Genomic DNA, 25,375 nt, shown 5'->3' on the forward strand with positions numbered 1-25,375 from the left:
TTCTATAAAAAATTTATGCGAAGCCCCATGCAGATTTTAATATTTTATTGCGTAAAGTTACTAACTAACTAACAATCACCGCTATAAAGAGCCTATACGTCACATGGCTTTTTGTTAAGTATTGAACGTATGATATTTATTAAAGTGAAACTGTATAATTCTGGTATACATATGTATGTAGTGTATGTATAAAATATTGGAATCCGCGGGACAACTTGTTCGGTCGGTGTCTCAATTACGTCTGTCTTTTTCTCATACATGACACCCCTTAACACCCAGAGGCGGAGTAGAATTGTGGGGCCTGTCGCTCGCGCTTCGATCTGCGCGGTTCTTCCGGTGTTGGCGATGACGAGGCGACAGGCTGTAGATTCGTTGATGGCCCTGGCGATTGAGTCTCCACGACGTGACCAGAAGTACTTGAATCAACTTCATCAGATGATTGGATTGTGCTGGCTTCGACGTCTTCGGTTGACAGTATTTCACAGTCGCAATCTTCTGATGCCACCCGACTACGAAGCTGGTCCTGATGTCGTTTGATGACCCTAGAGTCGTTCAACCGAACCTCATAAGATATAGGCCCAGTCTGATTTTCCACCAGGCCCTCGATCCATCTCGGGCCCGTCGAATGATTACGAACCCATACTGGACTGCCTGAAATAAAAGGTTTAGTACTGACAGGGTCGGTGACCTTACCGTAAACTATTTCTTGAGGTTGAATTTTGTCGAAATAAGTTTTCAGCTCACGATTGAACAGTAGCTCTGCAGGCGAGCGGTTCGTTGTTGAGTGCGGGGTGGTGTGTTGGTTGAACAAATATCTAGCCAGGCTGATATCGATGTTTATGCCAGGCTCTGCTTTCTTCAAATAATTTTTGGTACTTTGAACCATTCGCTCCGCCTGCCCGTTTGTAGAGGGATGGAACGGTGCAGAACGGATATGTCGAATTAGATTGTTCTTCATAAAGTTCCTAAACTCCTCAGATGTGAAAGCTGTTCCGTTGTCCGACACGAGCTCATCAGGTAGCCCATGCGTGGCGAATATTTGGCGTAACACCTTAATAGCGGCCGCTGAAGAAGTTGAATTAACGACGGCCACTTCAAGCCACTTAGAGTAGGAGTCGATGAGTATGAAGAATAATTTGCCTCGAAAAGGACCTGCGAAATCCACATGCAGGCGGGACCATGGACGTTTTGCAGATTCCCAGTGGTGCGTTGTTGTTTGGGGTTGATCGTTGCGATTTTGTTGACATGAACTGCATTTCTTCACAACGAGTTCGATTTCCGCATCGATGTTCGGCCACCAAACATAACTTCGAGCAACGGCCTTCATTTTGACGATGCCAGGATGTGGTGCATGAAGAGTTTTCAAAATAGACCCTCGAAGAGTAGACGGGATTACAGCGCGGTTTCCCCAAACTAGACATCCTCTATTTGCACTGAGTTCAGTTCGACGGCAAAAGTATTGATAGAGCTTATCGGAGCGGTTGATTTTGCTGGGCCACCCCCTTAACACCCAGTTGAAAACTCTGGAGAGCTCCGGATCCTTAGAAGTTTGAGAGGCAATCTGCTGCGCGCTGACAACTGGTTTTGCCGATATTTCTACCATGAGAATGTCTTCGGTCGTCGTAGACGCTGCTTCAGACAGCATTGGACAACGGCTCAAAAAGTCTGCATTGCCCATTCTAAGACCAGCGCGGTGTACCAAATTGAAGTTGTACGCGCTGAGAAAAATTGATCGACGAAGCATTGTGTTCGAAATTACGTTGGGGACCGGTTTTGTTGTGGTGAAAATTCCCAAGAGTGGACGGTGATCGGTGACAAGCGTAAAAAATCTGCCATATAAGTAGTTGTGGAATTTCTTCACTCCAGAGACGAGGGCGACTGCTTCCCTATCTATCTGTGCGTAATTTCGTTCTGCCTTCGACAGCGTCCTTGAGTAGAATGCAATGGGTTTCTCCGACCCGTCTGCCAACCTGTGACTGAGAACTGCTCCGAGTCCGTACGGCGATGCGTCACAAGTGAGCACTAACGGCAAGTTCTCATTGTAATGGATAAGCACATTATCTGATGCGATCAGCCTTTTAAGCGTATTGAAAGCTGTTTCGTGTTGCTCCTTCCAAGTCCATCGAGCACTTTTGTCGAGCAAGCGGTGAAGCGGCTCAGCGATTGTTGCTTTGTTGGGTAAAAAGGCGTGATAAAAGTTGAGTAAGCCCAGAAAAGCTTGGAGTTGCTTCTTGTCCTTTGGCGAAGGTGCTTCATGAATGGCCTTGATCTTGTCATGTGAGGGTCGTATACCGAGATTGTCCAGTTTAAACCCCAAAAATTCGATAGATGGCACACTAAATTGGCACTTGTCCTTGCGCAAACGTAGTCCGGCCTTGTCGAAACGTACAAATATTTGTTCCAGTCTGTTTGCGAGCTCATCTTCCGATTTACCCATGACCACGATGTCATCAAAGTACGGCAAGACGCCAGGAATGTTTTGCAAAACGTTTTCGATGCAGCTTTGGAATATACCGGGTGCTGATGAGATGCCAAACTGCAGCCTGGTCACCTTGAATGCGCCTTTATGCGTTGACACGGTTTGCAGGAGTGATGAACGCTCATCAACCACGAGCTGTTGGTATGCCTGTGCCAAATCAATTTTTGCATAAATCGATCCACCTTCAATCGAAGCCAAAAGCGTGCTAACGGCTGGAATTTGATGGCAGTGTGGCTTAATTGCCTTATTCAGCGTCGATTTGTAGTCACCGCATATACGGATGGAACCATCTTTCTTTACCACGGGCACTATTGGCGTTGCCCAGTCGGAGTATTCCACAGGCTCCAAAATACCTTGACAACATAAGCGATCGATTTCTTCTTCCACGAGGCCCCTAATGGCGAAGGGTATACGGCGTGGAGGCAGTCTCACGGGCGGCACCGCCGAATCGATTTGTAAAGACACTGGTGGTCCTGTGTAGCGACCAAGATCTGTTGAGAATAAATGATCGTATTTCTTCAGAATGGTTTTGATGCTAAGACCACTGTTGACGGCAAAAACTCCTTCTATACGTATGCCCAGTGCATCGAACCAGTTACAACCAACAAGATTAGAGCCACCACTGTTTGCGATGATTAGCGGCAAGTTGTCAATTTTACGGCGGTTGTAATAAATTGACACATCGATGATCCCCTTGACTGGGATGTGGTTGCGTTGGTAATCGCTAAGATCCAAATCACACTTGGAAAGATCTGGCCTTCTGTTGGACCAGACGCTATTAAACGTAGATTCCGTCATGATGGTCACAGGCGACCCAGAATCCACTTCAAAAATACATGTGCTGCCATTAATCGTAACTGAGATCGACTTCTTCTGATTGACCAAGGGCGTGATCTGATTGACATTCTCTCGACGAGATGATTTTTTCCGCATTGAACCTGAACGAGCATTTGTTGAGTTGGATGAAGACGCTCTGTGTGAATTGACATTCGACGCGCTGCGGCAGGCTCGCTGCAGATGCCCCTTAACTCCGCATGCGTTGCAAAGTGATTCACGATATGGACACTGCTTACGAGGGTGTGATCCACCACAACCATTGCATGACAGCTGCTGGTTTCTGTTGACGGCGTTTTTTGTTCGTGTACGAAAACGATTGTCGTTGACAACATTAACTGGTTCGCTGGGGTGCCTCATAGCCATAGCATAGTAGGTTTTGCAAAAATATTCAAAACCCTTAAAAATATGAAATTTCGTTTAAAAATCACCGGTCACTATATATAGTACATAAATTATTGTATTTGCAACAAATCCCACAAATCAATCATTTGTGAGGTTTTTTCTTTATTCCAACTTTATTTAGTATATTTTATTGTCGTAGCCATTTCAAAATTTAGCATACTATGATGAAATTCATGCGCAAGAATAGCGCGAGGAGTTGCAGAAGAGTTCTTGATTTAGGTGCGATGAACTGTGTAGGTGAGCCGCTCTTAGTGTTTACAACTCACTCTGAGTATTTACAAGTCTCTGGGGGGATTTTGGTCTGGGTCTTATATTTTTTCTCTACCGTGCACACTTTTTTCTATGTTGTATTATCTTTTTTTATCTTTCACCATTTGTGGAACAACTTCAAGACGCACACCACAAATAGAAGGAGGAGATCGGTCGAACACCCAATAAAGGGTGTAATATATATACTTATACATATGGATGTACTTATATATGTGGAACAATTTCAGTTTTATTGAAATATTTTTTAATGTTTGCTTATTTTTTCAAATTGTGCCTTAATTGAACTCTAGAGATTCACAATTAATTTATTTTGTTCTAAAATTTCAGTTGCATAAGCCAATTATATACATACTAAATAAATATAGGACTATGAATAAGTTCGTTTCGGTTTTACAACAGATGGCGTAACTTGATTATTATTCCATCGATCCACATTTCCAAACATTCATTGGAGAGCTACTGTCGTAAGGCACAAACGTCAGTATAAGTTTTTTATTTGAAGCGTAAACAACAATATTTTTACCACACTTGAAAATGTCGAATTTCGTGCCAAATAATGTGTTTTTGCGGGGAATTCTTCTTCATTATTTTAATATGAAGAAAAAAGCAGCCGAAAGTCATCGTATCTTGGTGGAAGTTTATGGTGAGCATGCTCTATCTGAGCGAACGTGCCAGAAGTGGTTTGCACGCTTTAAAAGTGGTGATTTTGGCTTGGAAGACGAAGAACGCGAGGGTGCGCCGCCAAAGTTCATGGATACCGAATTGGAGGAATTGCTCGATCAAGATCCGGCTGAAACGCAAGAAGAGGTTGCAAAAACTTTGGGAGTTGATCAATCAACCATTTCCAAACGTTTAAAAGCCATGGGAATGATCCGAAAGGTAGGCCATTGGGTGCCGTATGAATTGAAGCCAAGAGACGTTGAACGCCGTTTTATGGCATGCGAACAACTGCTTCAACGGCACAAAAGAAAGGGTTTTTTGCATCGAATTGTGACTGGCGATGAAAAGTGGGTCCATTACGACAATCCAAAACGTCGGGCAACGTATGGATACCCTGGCCATGCTTCAACATCGACGTCGGCGCAGAATATTCATGGCCTGAAGGTTATGCTGTGTATCTGGTGGGACCAGCTGGGTGTTGTGTATTATGAGCTACTGAAACCGAATGAAACGATTACGGGGGATGTCTACCGACGACAATTGATGCGTTTGAGCCGAGCACTGCGAGAAAAACGGCCGCAATACGCCGATAGACACGACAAAGTTATTTTGCAACATGACAATGCTCGGCCACATGTTGCACAAGTGGTCAAAACATACTTAGAAACGCTCAAATGGGATGTCCTACCCCACCCGCCGTATAGTCCAGACCTTGCGCCATCCGATTACTATCTCTTCCGATCGATGCAACATGGCCTGGCTGACCAGCACTTCCGTAATTACGATGAAGTCAAAAAATGGATCGATTCGTGGATTGCGGCAAAACCGACCGAATTTTTCACAAAGGGAATCCGTGAATTGCCAGAAAGATGGGAAAAAGTAGTAGTAAGCGATGGACAATATTTTGAATATTAAATTTGTAACCATTTTACGTCAATAAAGTTTCAAATTTCGAAAAAAACCGCACGAACTTATCCATAGTCATATATGGAAGATTGCATTAGATAAGCAGATATATGTATGTATATACATGCATCAATGCGTGAATAAGTAATTAAGTTCCCCTTGGGTCTTTTGACCTCCAACATATTTTCATATATTTAACAAAATAAAAGTTGATTTTATAGTTAATATGATGATTGGTAAGTAATGGGTGTTATTTTTAGAGGCACATAATTAATCAAAAATAGATGTTTGAAAAGCTCAGTGGTATTTCGACTCTATTTGCCTTATATATTTTGTTTGAATACTGTTTCGGGCGAATGGTTCCCTTGGTGGTCTCTTATCGAGCATAAATATCCGAATGTTGATCTTCAAGCCATTATACGCAGATGGTTTATCAGCATGGACTAACTACTTGTCAATACCCTCTCACAAAAATAGTCCGAGGAATCAAACCATACCATTTACGCCGCTTAATGACAGACTCATTTTTTTGAATGATTGAACTCCAAAATTCATTACCAACGAGGCGATGGTTTCAAGTGCCCTATGCTTTCTGGTAGCTTTGATTATTGCACGATAACACAAAAACTTAGCAAACAGTTAATAGAATCTCGAGTACCTCGATGAGATTGTTCTCACACCAAATTTAGATTATACACTTAGATGCTAATTAAAACAAAAACGAGTTTCATTGCTAAGCACACGCAGCCTCTGCATTCGTTTTTTGAGAGGGAGCCACATTATTTTACGTTGTGAATCACACTATAGGCCTCTTTCATTCCCCCGCTTGCTATCTTTATTCTCGATTAACTTAACGAAAAATTTGCATGTGAAAGCAACAACAAAGTTATGGAGCAAGATTCGTCGTTAGCGAGTTCGGCTATAGCTCATTAGACTGGTATATTTCACTGCCTTACAAACACTTGTAATTTAAGGCAGCTCCATTCCCGCGTTGCCAATATATGTTCATTTATACCAGTTGCTTTATCTATTCGCCACTTGCTATGGCTTGCCGAAAAGAAGAGGCCTTATGTTGAGACTAACAGAAGTTTGCTTATTGGCCAATGGACAACTTTCCTCGACTTTTACCTGCTGCTCAATAAGAGACGCCTGTGGTTTTTGCCCACTATTTTATTCGAAAACGAAAAAAATACAAATTTGCAATGCAATAATGAGAAGACTACTTACTAATGCAGTTCATATCGAAGCAACAAACCCTAAAATGACAATTTGGAAAGCTGATTTTCGAAAGAAATCGAAATTAATGATAATTATTTCGAAAATTATAAGAATACAGTTTTTTTCTATTGTTGCAGTCTACTAGTTCGCTTGTTAGTCTTCTGCTATACTATACAGAAATGTCAAAAGTGTATTTGTATGTATCTTATGTACTTTGACAGTTGGGTTTGTAAGTCAAAAAAAAAAAAAATGTCATATAAAGGATTTTCCAATAAGAGGTGTTATTCTGATATTCAAAGAACAATACTATTTTCTAATATAAATGATCGGATGTTTATTTCATTATAAAGAGGAAGGTATGCCGTTAATAGTGGAAAATAACATCAGGCAAATGACCATTACGACCACGCTTACAGGACAATATCTTTTTCATGAAATTTTCCATAACCGAATTGCAAAGTGGCTGCCCTTTGTCCTCGATAGCGTCACGGATTCCATTTTTGAAGTCTTCCATGTGTGAAGTCAAAAAAAAAGTCACGAGGTGTTGAATCACAAGATCTCGGTGGCCAATTGTGATCATCTCTTCGAGAGATAACACGGTCCGGAAACTTTCCCGTAAAAGATCAATGGTTTCGTTGCATGTGTGACACGTAGTGTCGTTGATCAATACCGTTGTCCAGATCAATACCATCCAATTCCGGCCATTAAAAATCGTTAGTCATCTCTCGATAGCGCAATCCATTCACCGTAACTGTTGCTCCAGCTTCATTTTCGAAAAAGTAAGGTCCAATAACCCCGCCGGGCCATAAACCGCACCAAACAGTCACACGTTGAGGATAGAGAGGCTTTTCAACAATAACTCTTGAAGTTTCTGAGCCGCAGAGTCAACAATTTTGTTTTTTTGACGTAGCCACCGAAATGGAAATGGGTCTCATCACTCAAGATGATTTTTCGATGAAATTCCGGATCCTTCTCATGCATTTCAACGACCCAATCAGCAAAGACAAAACGTTGTTGATGATCGGCCGGCTTGAGTTCTTGTGTTAACTGGACTTTATAAGCCTTAAGACCCAAATCTTTATGCAAAATATGATGTAATGACGTTTGTGGAATGCCTAATTCCGAAGAACGACGAGGAATGGATAAACTTGGGTTTTCTTTAACACTTTAGGCTACACAAGCAGCTGTTCTTGAGTGACGTGCACGGGTTTTATTCTTCACATCACCAACTGGCCCCAACAGCTCGAATTTTTTCACCGATTTCTGTATTCACCATTGTTATAGCGAATTTTAATAATTTCAATGCGTTGTTTAAGCGTGTATCGATCCATTTCTATTAAGGCGTAGTTTCTACTTGTCAAATATCAACAAATGACAAAGTGACATCCCCCGAAGTAGCGGGCTATTCAAAATAACACCTGTTATTGGAAAACCCTTATATACTACTCAGCCATATTAGCCTTTTTTTCCGATCGCCGATGGCCAATCGAAGCCATGCACTTTTCCACTCACAAACTTTAATGACTCACCATCGCATTTAAAAGCTGGGAAATTACTTGTCTAATCAATTCATATTAGTTTCGTCAGTTATTTAGTCCGTTCGATGCACATTTTAATCATCATTAATCCAAATCCCAGCGGTCCAGTGCATGCGTGTATGTACCCAAATGTACACAAAGGCTAATATATGTATTGTCTGTACTTACACATCCATGTGGATAATTAAGCAGAAGATATACAAAGTGTGCATGTATATACTTATGTGAGCGCTTTGTTTACTCATTTGCATATCTATGTAATATGGCTGGATGTCCGTTAAGTGGCTGCACCGGGTCAATTAATATTTTATAAATATCAGTATATAATGGGGATGCAAAAAATAGCGGTCTTTTTTAAGTACCAAAAATTCGGAATCATTTGCAAGCAATCCCGTTTTTTTCGGGATTTGCAATTTTTATGAAAAATTTGATATGGGGACAGACAAATCCTCTTTTATAGCAAAAAATCAACACTTAAAAGAAACTCGCCAACATGCCGTTCATCAACGACCAAGACGTTTCAATGAACTTGTTGAAGCAGTGAGGGAGAGCGTTGCCCAGGAGCCAACATTGCCGTATCGTCGTCGCGCTCAAAATTTTGGCGTCAGTGAAACCACAATGCGGCGCAATTTAAAGGATGATTTAAATTTGTTTCCGTATGAAGTGCAATTGACATAAAAAATATTGCCGACAGACCATACGAAATAAACGAATAGTTGACACTGAACCCAAGTTTTGGAAGAAAATTTTAATGACTGACGAGGCACATTTTAGCTTCTCTGGCAGTGTGAATAAACAAAATTGCCGCATTTGGGGAACTGAGAATCCACACGAAATCCCTGAAACTCCATTGCATGACGGGGAAGTAACTATTTGGGCCGGCATTTGCGCCAAAACCATCATTTGGCCATATTTTTACGGAGAAAACGAAACGGTCGACGGAAACCGATATCGATGGATGTTGGCTCATTATGTCTGCCCGCAAATGCGTGAGAGAGGTTTAGACGGTTACTGGTTTCAACAAAACGGTGCGCCATACCACACTGCGAATGCAACAATTGAATTTCTGCAACGAAAATTCCCTGGATGTCTAGTGTCAAAAAGAGGCAACATCGACCGGCCCCCCAGATCACCTAACTTAAACCCCCCGAACTTCTTTTTGTGGGGTTATCTGAAAAGTAAGGTTTACGCCAACAAGCCGCAGACTATTGACCAGCTTAAGGTAAATATTTGTGCCGAAATCGACGCTATAAAATCCGAAATGCTTGACAAGGTGATGACAAACGGAGAAAAAAGTTCGCGGTTTGTGATTGCTAATAAAGGCTGCCACTTGATTGATATTGTATTCAAAAAATTGTTTTCATAAATGGTAAATAACCAAACCAAATTAAAATACCTGACTTATACAAATCAGTTGTTTATTTCAAAGTTATTCAATGTTTTCATACCGACACAAAAGATGGCGCACCCTGTATTAAATTTAAAGAATAAGTCATTGGTTTTTAAAGTAGTATTATGTAGTATAGTGCAAATGTCTGGAAAATTATTATTGGTGTTCTATCAAATAATATTAAAATAATATGAGTGAACGGCCATCTATGTTACTCAGGTAAGTGTATAACTAAAAAATTAATGTTTTGACTTTGTAATTTAAATTTTGCTCAAACCATATTTTTTTTTTTTTGTCGGGACAACTAGCAAGTGCAGCACTCAGACATTAATTGAGTCCATTGTACTACACTTGGATTCCCTTTTAATTTTCTTTAAATCTACCCGATCTCCGAAGAAATCTGAGTAGATCTTGTGGTGCCAAGGAGCCAAGATGGTCGCTTCTTAACACATCAGTGCCAAAGACCTCAAACCTGATTCGAGCGAAGGCGGGGCAGACACACAGGAAGTGGTCCGCCGTCTCATCCTCCTCTTCACAAGCTGGGCAGAGTACACTGTCTGAGATGCCCAACCTTTCCATGTGCTTTGCCCACAGAAAGTGGCCCGTCATCAGTCCTACCAGCCGTTTGCACTCCCCTCTGCTTAATGACAGAAGGGTTTGCGACAGTCGATCGGACATGACAGGTAACATCAGTTTTGTCCATCTGCAGCCTCTCTCAGCCTGCCAAGCTCGCTTGTGGGTAGTAGTTACCCATTTGCTAACCGTGGCCGTGATGGCAGCAGAGGGGAGTGGCAAAGCGGGCTCTGGGCCAAAGAAGTTGGCCTCAGAGCCCATCTTAGCTAAGGAGTCAGAGGTCTCGTTACCCGCGATACCCACGTGTCCCGGGACCCATGTTAGCATCAGGCTATTATGTCTGCCGACATAGTTCAGCCTGGATTTACAGGACTTCACTACCCCTGATGTGGTTTGAGGGCTGTCTAAGGCCATAAGCGCTGCTTGGCTGTCGCTGCAGACACATATAGGTCTGCCTCTCCATCGTTTTTCCACAACAAAGTTCATCGCTTCTTGAACTGCATACACCTCCGCTTGAAACACAGATGCATGCATTCCAAGAGCAAAGTGCAGTTCTATCCCGCTGGATTCCACGTAGACCCCAGAGCCGGAGCCATGCTCGATCCTGGAGCCATCCGTAAAAATGCGAAAACAGTGTTTGCCGGGCTCATTTTCTGAGTCTCCCCACAACTGAGCCTCTGGTAGCACTACACTGTATCTCTTTTCAAGTACGACCCTTGATGGCATGGAGTCAAGGGGCATGGAGAGAATCGTTGGATCGATGTCCATGCCTTCTCTGTGTTCCAATGCCGGACAAGGGCCGTACCAGTTCCCACTGTGTTTCAGTCTGCAGATGGCCTTCAAGACCTCTCCTCGGATGAAAGCATCAAGTGGTGGTAAACCAATTAGAGCATCTAGTGCCGGGCCTGAAGTAGTCGGAAAAGCTCCGGTGCAACAGATGGCCACAGTGCGTTGTAGTCTCGATAAGGTCCTCCTGACTCCCACTAGGGAGAGTCTACTCATCCAGACCACTGATGCATAGGTGATAATGGGTCTTATCATAGCCGTGTAGATCCATAGGACCTTGCTAGGAGAGAGACCCCACGTTTTCCCAAAGACACCTTTGCACTGCCAGAAAGCTGTCAGCGCTTTTGATGCCTTTGTTTCAACGTGTGGTTTCCATAGGAGCTTGCTATCGAGGATTACTCCAAGATATTTGATTTCCTTGGATAGCTGGATTGTGACTCCTTTTAGCTTTGGCAGAACGAGTCCATCAAGCTTCCTCCTTCTGGTAAAGAGGACAATACCAGTCTTGGCGGGATTTGCCGACAGCCCGTTCGCACAGCACCAAGTGTCAATCCGATCCAGAGTTTTCTGCACTTTCCTGCAGATGTTCGTAAGCGATGAGCCTGTTACCAAACAAGCAACATCGTCCGCATATGCTTGTGCGTAGACTCCCGAATCGTTTAAGGTGGTGAGTAGAGGATCGATTACCATGCACCAGAGCAACGGAGACAGCACACCGCCTTGGGGGCAGCCTCTGTTAACCCCAGATGACACCAGCAGATCTTCCTCTGCTCGCACCGAAATGATTCTTTGGGCCAGCATCGAACGAATCCAATTTACTAGCACCCGGTCTACGCCGTGCCTACTAGCAGAGTTACACATACTATCAAAAGTGGCATTATCAAACGCCCCCTCTATGTCTAAAAAGATACCCATAGCGTAGTCCCTCCTGTCGATGGCCAGCTCTACCCTAGCAACAAGGTTTTGCAGTGCCGACTCGCAGGATTTTCCACTCTGATAGGCATGCTGAAATAGAGACAGAGGGTGAGCCTTCATCGACTTCTGACGTATGCGCAGTTCCACCAGTCGTTTGAGACTTTTCAGCATGAAGGAGGTCATGCTGATGGGTCTAAAGCTTTTGGGGCTGGTGTAGTCGTCTTTTCCAACCTTTGGGATGAAAGCGACCCTCACCATCCTCCAAGAGCGTGGTATGTAAGCCGAGAAGATTTTCTTCAGGGCTGCTGTCACGAACTCTGCACCCTCCTTCAGCATGGCAGGAAATATGCCATCTGGTCCGGGCGACTTGTAGTCGCCAAAAGATTTGATGGCAAATCGAATGGCGGCCTCATTCACCACAGATCTGGCAGCGAACCAGTCATGCCGAGAAGGTGTAGCAGCTCTGACAACTGCCTCTATCAATAAGGGCTGTTGCCGGCTGATGCTTATCTGATTACCAGGAAAGTGAGACTCCATCAGCAAGCTGAGTGTCTCGCTTTTCCGCTCCGTGAAGGAGCCATCAGATTTCCTAAGTGACCCCATCTTTGCCGTTGGGTCCCTTTTCAGGATCCTAACCAGTTTCGCCGTGTCACTCAGAGATTCAATACCGCTGCAGAATTCCCTAAATGAGGCTCTTTTCGATTCCCGAATAAGCCTCTTGTAGTTCTTCTGAACATCACGGTATCGCTCCCAGTCCTCTGCAAGGTTAGTCTTGAGGGCCCGGTTTAGAAATTTTCTCGACTCCCGCCTCAGCATCTGGAGCTCTCGATTCCACCAAGGAACGGGAGTCCGGCTGGGGAGAGGTCGAATTGGACAGGCTGACTCAAAACATTCGGCTAGGGCAGCGTTGAGTTTCTCAACAGCCGCCTCAATGGCCTGTTCTTTTCGAAGTCTTGGTGGCGCAACGCCAAGGTCCCGCAACGCCTCCCTAAACTTCTGCCAGTCTGTTTTTCTTGGGTTTCTAGAGGGCAATGGCATTTGTGCCTCCTCGCCACACTGAAACTCAATGTACCTGTTGTCCGAGCACGAATCTTCGGCAAGGATCCTCCAGTTCTTGATTGATCACCCAAGTTTTGAGTTTGATAGGGTTAGATCAATCACCTCCTGTCTTCTAGCCGTTACAAACGTTGGCTGTGAGCCCTTGTTTTGTATGTCTAGGCAGGAGGACGCGATAAATTCGAATAGTCGAGAGCCCCGTCCATTGCACTTGCTGCTGCCCCAGATTGTATGCTGGGCATTAGCATCGCAACATAGGATGAGGCCTAGACTGCGCCGCTCACAGAACCTCACGAGACTAGTGGCCTTCCCGGGTGGTGGCCCTTCTAGAGCATCGTAAGGAAAGTAAGCAGATGCAATCACAAACTTCGACCATCCGCGTCTACCTCTATAACACACCTCAGCCGCTACCAGGTCTTGGCAACTGAATTGCTCAAGACCCGTCACAGTGAGATGGGATTTATAGTATCATCGGTCCTAGGTCTGCTAGAACTCCTGTCATATAGTAACGTGGCCCCTTTCAGCGCACTTAAGCCACAGAGACGGCCCCTAAAGACCTAGGGCTCTTGCACTGCTGTTATGTGGGGTAATGTGTGCAGCTGGGAAAGCCTTCTACTTAGTAGTGCAGTAGCGGCTTTGGAATGCTGCAAGTTAATTTGCGTCACCGTCAAGGGACGATAGCTACAGGAATCGTCCGAGTCAATCATTTGGGAAAGACATGGAAGCTGGCCGTCCCAAAGAAGAGACTCAGACGGTTCCCGTACCGTGAGCCCATGACATCAACACTGGCCTCGTCCACTCGCACCACAAGAGTAGCCCCTTCCTTCCCGTCCCGGTTTTTACTCTTGGTGTACGAGACGACTCGCCAAAGCCTCGTGTTGATGCCCGGATTCTGGGCACGTAGACAGGATAGGACATCTGCCGTAGACAGGTCTGGATCCGGAATCCAGCAGATGGCCTTCCTGAGGGGTACACTCTCCTCGCTGTAGACTGCGAAGCGAGTGGTCCCCATGGGGGGCACGTTATTGACCACGATCCTGATCCACTCGAAGTTGGTCAGAGACGCGCACGTCCCCTTTATGGTGCCGTCCTTTGTCTCATAGCCCTTCGCGTTGGCTTCCGGACCGGAGGCAATAACCCGACGCATCAGCTGGCTTTTGCAGTATTTGATTTCTGCATCCGTCAGCTGATGGTCAGGCCCCAGTTTTCCAATCACAGCCACAGGTCGTGGGCCAGCAGCCTTCTCGCTATAGGATGGCTTGGCCGCACCCTTGGATGTGCTTGGGCGAAGGTCCAGCTCCCGATCCTCCACTGACGAAGATTTCGCCGGGCAGACAGCTGTGCTGGACATTTTGTCGAGGCGCCGATAGAGACGTGGCTCAGCAGAACCTTTTCCCGCCACATTGACTGGCGCCAAGACCGCGCTCGTACCTTGGGGGGTCGTGGCTCGGTCATTGGCGGCAACCGCAGGGCAGGGAGGTGTGCTGCTTTCAGCCGCCGTCTTTCTCCGCTTGCCTCGAGAGCGAGACAACTTGGGAGTGCCTGTGCCCACCGAAGACTCGGTAGCTTCCGTGGGTGTCACTTCCGCTGACCGAGGTCGTTTGGAAGACACAGACGCAGAAGGGCCGGCAGAGCCACATGAGGATTTCTCCCGCATGAGCTCTGCCCGCCGCTTTCTTCTCTTCCTCCTTGCCGCGCTCTTCGATTTCCCTGCTTCTTTGGGAGGTCGTGCAGCCACCGAAGAGACCTCACAACTCAGGCCCTCAGAAGCAGGGAAACGTTTTTCAGACTCTAAAGGAGAGGAAATTGCGATAGCAACCCCCGTCTCCTCCAGGATGCGCTCTCGCTCGTAGAGCTGAGAGACTTGGGTAATGGTTGGGGCCTCCAGAATCCATGCCCCAGCCGCCGAAGCGGGTGGATTGCCACTTGTGTGGATTCCACCTGGAGTAATAGATCCTTTGTTTTCCATTACCTTTTTTGGTTTTTTTTCGGGACTCCTCCCTAGCCAGTTTGGTTCGCGGATGGCACCCTGATTCTATGCCAACTTTGAGTCATCACACGAGTGTTGAACCCACCCCATCAGGGAAGGCCACTCTTGTGATGCCAGGGCTCCCTATCCACCACCTGGGACGCGCCCGATGGGAGATCAGGCAACTCCACACGGGGCTCAAACCCGTTCTATCTCGCGCACAGGTTCTATCCCGCGCACAACAGAGTTAGAAGGCTCCTCATCCCCTTTTATTTATTATTATTATTTATTGTTATTTTATGAGACAGCCTACTATTATTAAATGCGTATAAATTTAACTACTGTCTTCTGTTTTATTACTAATGAAAAAAATTTCTCTTTAAATAAGAAAAGGGTACTTAAACCTCATTTATTACACGGCATAACACTTTTGTTAAAAAAATATGACACACAATTTTTTTTTATAAAAAAACATTATTATTATTATTAGAAGGCCATTGCGCACTGCGACCAGAGCTGATCTATTGTGAAAGGCCTATTTTGTAACCCTAGAGTTTTAGGGTTTTTTAAAAATTTTAGCACAATTTTGGGTTTGTTGTTCCAAAGATTGCATGGAGATACTACGATACCACCAAGGTGATGAAGCCTCTGTCTGCCCAACGCAGGACATTCACAAAGCACATGTTCTGAGCTTTCTATGTCCATTTCGCAAAAGCGGCATACATTGGTCTCAGATAGACCAATATTATTTAGATGATACCTCAGGCTGCAGTGACCTGTAAGATATCCTGTTAAAAGACGCAGATCTACTCTGTTTAGTGAGAGAAGTTTGTCAGATATTCCTTTGTTGGGACTTAGGAATAGTTTGGCTTGACGCTGACCGGCACAGATTAGCCAGTGTGCGGCAAGTTTTCTTTCTTCCCATTTCCTAAGAAATTCATTAATGTGGCCTTTTGTGAGTCCACAGAAAGGCTCAGGACCAGTAAGTTGCATATTTGCTCCTTGTTTTGCAAGTTCATCAGCCATTTCATTTCCCTCATGACTTTCATGTCCCGGAATCCAGCATAGTGTTACCATGTTCAGTTTCCCTAACGTGTTGAGAAGGTTTAGGCAATCATTTACCAATTAAGAAGTGATAGTTGTTGATAGAAGGGCTTTTAGAGCCGCTTGGCTTCCTGAAAGTATGTAGATGTGAGTACCTCTCATTTTCCTGCTAAGGCATTCTCTCACACATATTTCAATGGCATGTATTTCTGCCTGGAATATTGTTGGGTAGAATCCCATCGGAATCGGTTTTTTGAATTTTGGCCCATTGATTCCTGCCCCTGTTCTACCATTTTCCAATTTGGACCCATCAGTAAACCATAGCTGGGAGCCAGGTATGAAAGTGATAGAGTTAGTTCTCCAGTCTGTTCATTCATTAATTATAACTTGGAATCCTGAAGAGTATTGGTTTGCGTGATAGTATATCATCCCCATGAAGAATGGGACTATGTAGGAAGTCTTCTAAGATCTTTAAATGCCCTTTCATATCCCCACTTTTAAGTTCAGATATACCTTTTAATCTTACGGCACTCGAGCGAGCTTCCCTTTCAATTAGAATTGGAAGCGGTGGTATGTTCAGGAGCACACCCAACGCATCCGTGGGGCATGTTTTCATAGCCCCTGTAATACCAACACATATCAGGCGATGCAGTTTGTTTAATACGTTTGCTGCCTTTCTTTGCTTGACCTTTTGCCACCATGCTAAGGATGCATAAGTGACTATAGGTTTCACAACTGTCGTGAATGTCCAGAAGGTCATTCTAGGGTTTAGTCCCCATGTCTTACCAAAAAGCCTTGTACAGGCAAAGAATGCCCTTGTGGCTTTTGAAGTAGCTCTCTCAATATGGGAATTCCACGTAAGCGTTTTGTTAAGACTGACGCCAAGATAGTTCGCTTCTTTCGAGAGTTGAAGTGTTGTTCCATTAAGGGTCGGACATTTGAGATTTAGGTTCCTTCTCCTAGTAAACGGTACAAGTCTTGTTTTGGATGGGTTAATGGAGAGCCCTTTTCCGTGCACCATTTGTTTATTATTGTAAGGGTTTGCTGCATGCGATCCGAAATGGTTTCCTCATGCCAGCCTAATACATAAACTAAGCCTAATAAAAAAACACTAATATTTAATTTAGCTTTTAAGTTAAAAAAACTTTCTTTTGTTTAATTTTCTTTTTGAAGCTGAAGGCAGAGAGCTGTTCAGAATGCTCTAACAATAGTCAGTCATTATGTGTGTTCCAGTAGCCTCGGCAGCGTTCCTCCATCGTAAGAAGGTTCTGGTGGAATCGCTCTCATTGTTTTTCACTTAGATCCCCAAAATAGGCAGGGAAATAGTCGAAGTGGTTATGAAGAAAGTGTAATTTGATCCTCATGCTACATCCAAGACATTGAAAGTGAGTTAGTAGTTTTTCGACGTGTTGGGAATAATCAGAACTTTTTTATTCCCCAAAAAATTTTGAACAAACCAAACGAACTCATTCTGTGCGGTTTTCTCGATATCCGCCAAAATGTCAATAAAATTTGAGTGTTTTATTAAAGATCTCATCTGTGGACCAACGAAAAGTCTCGCTTTTATATTTTCTGGACTTATTTTTGGAAACTTTTTTATAGAAAAAGGAAAGAATTTCCGTTTTTGCCAAGACCTTTTGCAAATTGTTTTATAAGTCCTAGTTTTATGTGTAATGGGGGTAAAATTATACGATCCCTTGATACTAGAAGTGGATTTATCACGCTCTGTTGACCGGGAACTAGCGCTTCTCGAGACGGCCAATCTTTTTTAATGCAATGTTGTGTTTTAGCTCTACTGTCCCAAAAGTAAAGAAAACAGGGATACTTTAAGTAACCACTTTGATGGCCTAGAAGAAAGTTTGCCATATTTAAATCGACACATATGAGCCAGCTGTGTTCTAATTTAATTTGAATTGTATCTAAAACCTGGGTTATAGTAATATATTCCTCTTTTTTAGTATAATGTGCAATAGGCAACGACCCAAATTTTTTCCCATTGTGTAAGATAACGCATTTGACACTCCGTTTTGATGAGTCTATGAATAAACACCACTGTTTGAAAACGTTATTTTATAATCCCATTGTAGTGATTAAGCCAGGATATCTTTACAAAATACAAAGTCATCTTCTTCAGCTAAATATTTCAGAGGATTTTGTTCTTTTGTGCGGTAATAGGAAATTTTAGTTTCCTTTCTTACTAACTTTCTTTCTTTTAGCCTAGAAGCGAAAAGATCAGAAGCAGTCTTTGATAGGCTTAAATCTGTGATAAGCTCGTTTAAATGATCTTGGTTGAATGGCCTTGGTGTTTTCCTGTTAATGCCAGGTGTGTTAGCCAAACAAAAATAACAGTCGTCGTGATCGTTCACGGGTTATTTCCAGACCATATCAGTTTCGTACCTAAATCTATTAATTTTCTTCTTTGTCCACAAGACGCATAATTTGCATGCCTTTTGAGGAATCAATGACCGAAGTAGTTACGAACGGTGTGACATTTAATTGGTATTCTTTAAACATATACTCTCCGCAAATGAAAGAAAATTGATTCGGATCATTTACACAAAAGTCTACTTGACGATGTTATGTGGAGTTATAATAATAAATCTTTTTTTATTATTTTTCAGCAAGCGAGCAATAAAAAACAATGAATTATTAACGAAAGCTATATCTCGTGAACCAGAGTTGTCACAAATTAATTGAGCGTATATTTAGAATCAGCGACGTCAAATTAGTTAACGTCAAGTGATAAACCTCAATCATCAGACTAAAGTTGCAATTTTGTTGGCCAGTGTTATTAATTATTATATCGCAGGTAGGGCTTCGCAAACAATATTGATGCAATTTTCTGGAGTTAAGTTGCTGCAAAATAATAAATATCAAAACCACGGAATTAGTCGCGATATTCCGGGATTGTAATATCGAAATGCCGAATCCCCGGGATTGTAAAAATCTGACATCTCTTGTATATATGTAGGCAACACATATTTTCAATATATGGTTGAGCGCTTTCGATTGCACTTTTTCCGTCATAATTGTCCGGCCACAAGTTTTTTACGGAACGTTTTTTTTCACATATTTTTTTTTATATATTTTTTCCATCATTGTTTTTTGCACCAATATTTTTTTGCTAAATTTATATATCTTTGTTTTCCCTATTGTGTTTGCGTGCCTTTTTTGTTGCGTTAAAATGGAAATAATCTTTTATAGCCATTTGAGAATACGAATGTTTTTCTTTAAGTCTTTGTTTTTTAGATGGATGCGTTTAATTATTCGCTACAATCAATTGTTTTTAGACAATTATTTAAAAAAGGAAAAAAAATGTTTTAATGAAAATTTATATTCCCCGTATTTATTAAATATATATTCTATAATATTGTTAAAGCGGTTTATAAGGATTTACCCCATTCTAGAAAATTAATTGTACTGTGTATACACTTTTTCACAATATTTGATAAATGAAAAGGCGACAGGTACTCTAAATGTCCACATTTAATGAAATACTTAAAATGACGCTTTTAAACTATTGAAACAACCTTGATTGCCAATACTGCCATTCGAGTCAGTAGAAAATTCTTATTTATCTAAGATAGCATATTGGTATCGTACGATGGTAAACATTGATAAAAAATGTTTATTTTCCAGACAGCGGAAGCAAAATACTTCGATAAGTCAATAATTTTGTTGATTCATAAGTCCGCTTTTTCTATTCGCACTGTATAAGTCGTATGTAACATTTTCGCCATGAAAAAGTTCTTCATAAAAAATGGCTGTCGTTCGGAGTCGACTTGAGACAGTAGGTTCCCCCATTTGCGGAACAACAAGACGCACACCACAAATAGGAGTAGGAGCTTGGCCAAACACCCAAAAATGGTGTACACGCAAATTATATTTATATGTATATACAATTTTCATTTGACACAATTTATATTTATTGCTAAATATACGTCGAAATTTTATGAGCTCCCAAATTTTCTTTGCCATCCAAGAAATTCTTTTTATGTTTTCATACTTTTGAAAATTCACTGTTTTGTATCGTTCATATAATCGACAATGGTACAGGGTGGTCTAACTCTGTAGTTTTTGGTATTTAGGTAATTTAAATCGACTAAAAGAGTAAACTTTGATTTTGAACTAGGAACACAATCTCATTCTAATGACTTCCGGGGCTTGCTTTATGGAAGCCTATTCTGTTTATTTTGGTTGTAAATTTTTTATTTTGCAATACATTCGCACCATAGCCGTTGTAGCCGAGGCGGTTGATACGTAACTAACATCCGACAGTAACTTGGTTCGAAATCCCAGGTATTAAATACAAATCATAAAACGTTTTTTCTAACAGTGATCGCCCCGCGGCAGGTAACGGCAAACTTCCGAGTGTATTTCTGTAATAAGAATAGGAGCCTCTTTTTCTTAAAAAAGGGTCAAATTAAGGTCAGCTTAACTATGTACACTGTTTCGATTTTAGTATCAATTATATTAGTAAATATCATTTATCTTATGACAATTATATTGAAAATGAGCTGAATTTTTCAAAAATGAAATGTAGATCTTATTCTCGGTGGCCTTCATTTTCCTTGGCTTAATTATTTTTAAAATTTGTTTCGTTACTTCTTATTTTTATATGGTATACCTGTATACCTAAGTGATTATTATCTTCATATGTCCATGCGTACATATGCCAAATTGAGGCCTAATGTCAAAAATATAATTCGGCTCGGAAAAGTAAGTTTTCCGGTGACTTAGTACAACTTTGAAATCTTATATCACCATTCCTTTCGACTTTTATGTCTCCAATGAGAACTTTGATTTCAAATTTTAACTTTTGAAACGTCTCTGGAAGTTTGGTGTTACATCAGTCCTCAACAGCGCCTCAAAAGAATAGTTCAAAGGAATTGAATCGCAACTTCTAAGCAGGCAATTGACATCACCGATTCGACTGTTTATTCAATTTTAGTAATTGCCCAGCCATAATATAAACTTTTGACACATTGCGGATACTATTTGATCTGTCACAATAAAAAAACAAAAAATACCACACTGCAAGTTATATTTTGTGGGAATATTCAATTCGCTCCCAGGAATTTTCCAACTTTCCAAATATAAAATTGTATTATATGTATTATTCGTAGCTATTACCCTCCATTTGTGGAAAAACATCAAAATACACACCAAAAATGGGAGGAAGAGCTCAATCAAACACGCGCCAATTATATATACACACAAGCTTTAACCCGCGGCCCCGCTCGCGTAGGAGTAGTTTTGAGAGATTTAGGATATGTATATAAAAGAGTTACAAACAATAATTTCATAGAAAATAATTTTTTATTAATAACCATAATATTACAATACGGCAGCCGTAGCCGAATGGGTTGGTGCGTGATTACCATTCGGAATTCACAGAGAGGTCGTTGGTTCGAATCTCGGTGAAAGCAAAAGTAATAAAAACATTTTTCTAATAGCGGTCGCCCCTCGCCAGGCAATGGCAAACCTCCGAGTGTAATTCTGCCATGAAAAAGCTCCTCATAAAAATATGTATCTGCCGTTCGGGGTCGGCTTGAAACTGTAGGTCCCTCCATTTGTGGAACAACATCAAGACGCACACCACTAATCGGAGGAGGAGCTCGGCCAAACACCTAACAGAAGTGTACGCGCCAATTATTTATTTTTTATTTTTAATATTACAATACCCGGCATCCGTTGCTATGCCTCGTTGAATAAAATCAAAACAACCAATCAGAAAAATATCAAGCAAAATTATGTTTATTAATTTTCTATCTCAACCCGTTTTTAAACTTTGCATTTGGGTCATAGTTGAACAGCTTATGGGGGTTATGAAGTCTAGAGTGTGCTATAAATAGTGGGAAATAGGAAAAACTAAGATTTTTTAGATTAAATTTAAGCAAATATTCGATTATTCGTGACGAATGAGAGTGGTGGCGCGGCCTGAGGGCTGTGGGAAGGGAGTTCCATCATAAAAACATGCCTATAACCTTCATTGGATGAAAATATGAATTTATACAAATTTGTACGTTATTTGGTGTTGTCGTTTCGTAGTGATGCACGGACAACGTACAGACATTCACCTTTATAGTATAGAAGATATATATTTATATTACCACTTCATATAACCGCAAATCTGATGCAATTCTAATGCAGTTAACAGCACGAAACATATTATGGAATAAAGTGTATTTGTTTATTTATTTATCAGTACTTAGTTTGAGCCAAAATGTCTACGTGGCAGAGCCGGCGCTAGCCAGAGAATGCACACATAAAAGACGAGAAGGTGCAAATGCAAATTGAAAACTATTTCTCGTTGGTCACTAACAATGGTGAAACGCACTCACCAGAGAATGTCAATGATGTTAATGTTGATGAGATTAACATTCTCTGCTTTTACGATGGAAATTTAACAGAAGCAGCTACAATGGCGAAAAATGTTAGATTCAATGAAGTCAAACATTTCATCAAATTCAGTGCTAGCAAACAGAAATAATCGACCTGAGTATTTATCAACATGTAAACGAATAAAGAGAGATGCGTGCAAGTCTGAAAAAAGAGAAACCTGTAATTTTTTGAATAAAATAAAAAATTAGAGTTCAACGAAGAAAACAAAAAAAAGTCGTCTTCAAACTGCTCCTCAGCATCTCACCCGGCATCGAATAACATGCGGTCATAAACAATGCTTTTTCTACCGAATCGTTACAGGAGATGAGAAACGGTGCTTATACATCAATATGAAGCAAAGAAAGAAGTGGTTGGCTACTGGAGATACGCCAAAAACGAGCGTCGAGCCGGATCTTCATCCAAAGAAGATGGTGGAACTAGGGGGCATGGAACACTGGGAAATGCTCGAAAAGAATGCCACGGTGAACAAGGAGTTCTACATTGCCCAACTACACAGCGTGAATGAGGTTGTTTGACTGCAAATACCTGATCGATATGGTCAATCCATACTCCTTCATGACAACACCAGGCCCCATGTTGTACAAGTCGTCAAAGCCGCACTCCAAAAGCTCGAATGGGAGATACTTCAATATCCGTCCCTCTCAAACCATATGAAAGACGTTACCTTCGATAACAAAGAGGTCCTTTAAAACTGGCTCAATAACTTCTTTGACACTAGACCAAGCGATTTTTGGCGTAACGGCATCAACAAATTGGTCGAGAGATGGGAAAAGGTTTTAAACAGCAACGGCGAATACATTCAATTCTTGCACAAGCTGTTTTTTTATAGGCACGCAAGTCAAGACCCTTACGTAAAATTTTCCACGTAGTCGAAGGACAAAGGCCAACAAGTTGAGAATGTTGACGAATCGATATTACACTTTGCTCTATGAACTTTGCGAACAGATTTAATTTTTTCATAGTTAATTTGCCCAATTCAAAATGACGAGCTAAACCTTACTGAACAGAAATGTCAACTCAGCTGTCAGACCATAGCTAAAAAAGATACAAAGTGAAGTAAGACACAAAACATTGAATTCGCGTGTGCAATGTGGACACTGCATGCTTTTTATTGTCAGCATTTGAGACATTTGCAAAATTAATAATTTTCTTTTCCATAGTTAGTTCTATTTATTTGTATAGAACTTTCATTTTTAGGTATTTCAGTTACGGAAACTTGTAGGAAGTGTTGTAGGAACTTGAACAAGTTAAGGGAATAAGGTTGTGTACACCTTTACTAAAAACAGATTATTTAGCAAAGTGCGAAAAAGTAGTAATTTTGTTTCATTATTCAACTGATAAAGTACCATATCCTTGATTAATGGAGTAAAACAGCATAATTTTACATTAATTTTAGATTCACTCTTATAAACATTAGCATAATTTTTATTTTCAACTATATAAATTTGCTGTGTGTCTGTCCCATGTGCAGGGCCCGTAATTAAAATTCATCATTTCCAATTTTTGTAAAAACAATTTTTATCACTAAAAGTGGCGGTAAAGTGAATTTGCCTAATTACAAATTGATGTTCATATTCGTCAGTTGCGTTAGCAGCCGCGCTTATCAGTCAGTGTAGCAGCAGCAATGCCTCGCTACATTGAGTGTCAAGTTCGTACAAATTAACGGAGCAAACTTCCGCCACGGCCATATGTTAACAAAGTTTCCGCGAGTCAGTCCAAATTAACAATTTAAAACTCGCGGTTTCTTGTGTCGGTTTTTTGTAAATTTGCATTTTTTGTTCTTCAAAATTTTCCAATGTTTAAACTCCGATGCCTATTAGCAATAACAATCGCTGCTTGCGCTCTATCATGGATCCAGGACGTAAACGCTTTTTCGGGCTTAGATCTTGCGCGCATAGTGGGTGGCTCATCGGCTCGGAATATTGATGTACCATATATCGTATCGCTGAAGTTTTATAATACACACTTTTGTGGCGGTTCAATCATCAACGAACGCACCGTACTTACGGCAGCTCATTGTCTGCGAGGTCTCGATTCTAGCAATGTGCGTGTGCATGCTGGCACAAAGACACGATCTACAAAAGAGGGTGTTTTGGTTGACGTTTTGGCTGTACATTACGATCGTCGCTTCAACAGCGATACCATGGACTATGATATTGGTCTGGTGCGTTTGGTTAGTGCACTGACTTTTAGTTTGCGCATACAGCCAATTGCTTTGCCCACAGAAGGCGAATTGGTTTTGGATGGTGACGTAGCTTTGGTGGCAGGATGGGGATATACAACGCCTAAGGGACGTGCAGCCTACGCATTGCAATACGCTCGTGTGCCAATTGTCAATCAAGCTTTGTGTAATCAGCAGCTGAATGGTTATGTGACGGATCGAATGATTTGCGCTGGCTATGCTAAAGGTGGCATCGATGCATGTCAAATGGACTCAGGTGGTCCGCTTGTGGTGGACGAGAAACTCGTGGGTATTGTGTCGTGGGGATATGGCTGTGCGCAGCCAAATAAGCCTGGCGTTTACTCGCGCGTCGCAGAGTTGATAACCTGGGTAGAGAGAACATTGGCAGATAATTATGCGGATAGCATTCCAAGGGACAAGAAATAAAGAAATACATATGCACGTGAATAGTACGTTGAAAAATAAAAATTTTATGGTGGAACTTCCTGAAATAAAAAATTGTGAAATCCAATTATATTTACCTGAATTTTAATACCCTATACAGAGTGTCCGGTGGCAGAATTAGGTGTTAAAAGTTAAATTAAGAAAGAATCACGAATCATAACAGTTTATTTAAATAACTCTAACAAAAAAGACAAGTGCGAATTTAGTTTATTTTTTATTTTATAGCCTCCTTACTCCGTGCCATTCACTGGAGAAGTGATGTCGGGATGTCATTAGCTTTGTGAGCGATATTTTCTTTTAG

At 41.7% G+C, this 25,375-nt stretch overlaps 2 protein-coding genes across 2 annotated transcripts; one reads left to right on the top strand and one right to left on the bottom strand.

Moving 5' to 3' along the window:
* Positions 1-268: 268 nt before the first annotated feature.
* Positions 269-3,673, bottom strand: LOC128857569 (uncharacterized protein K02A2.6-like). The gene has a single exon (XM_054093321.1). The coding sequence runs from the start codon at positions 3,671-3,673 to the stop codon at positions 269-271; it is 3,405 nt and encodes a 1,134-aa protein (XP_053949296.1).
* Positions 3,674-24,107: 20,434 nt separating this feature from the next.
* On the top strand, positions 24,108-25,146 carry LOC128858278 (trypsin-3-like). Its single transcript, XM_054094427.1, has one exon. It carries the CDS (start codon positions 24,244-24,246, stop codon positions 25,054-25,056), a length of 813 nt encoding a protein of 270 aa, XP_053950402.1. The 5' UTR covers positions 24,108-24,243; the 3' UTR covers positions 25,057-25,146.
* Positions 25,147-25,375: the final 229 nt, after the last annotated feature.

This window comes from Anastrepha ludens, chromosome 3 (assembly GCF_028408465.1).
Source record: "Anastrepha ludens isolate Willacy chromosome 3, idAnaLude1.1, whole genome shotgun sequence".
In the NCBI taxonomy this organism is placed as follows: domain Eukaryota; kingdom Metazoa; phylum Arthropoda; class Insecta; order Diptera; family Tephritidae; genus Anastrepha; species Anastrepha ludens.

Bases quoted from the DNA above. Each gene is read 5' to 3' on its own strand.
- LOC128858278 (XM_054094427.1), top strand. From the start codon at position 24,244: ATGTTTAAACTCCGATGCCTATTAGCAATAACAATCGCTGCTTGCGCT.
- LOC128857569 (XM_054093321.1), bottom strand. From the start codon at position 3,673: ATGAGGCACCCCAGCGAACCAGTTAATGTTGTCAACGACAATCGTTTT.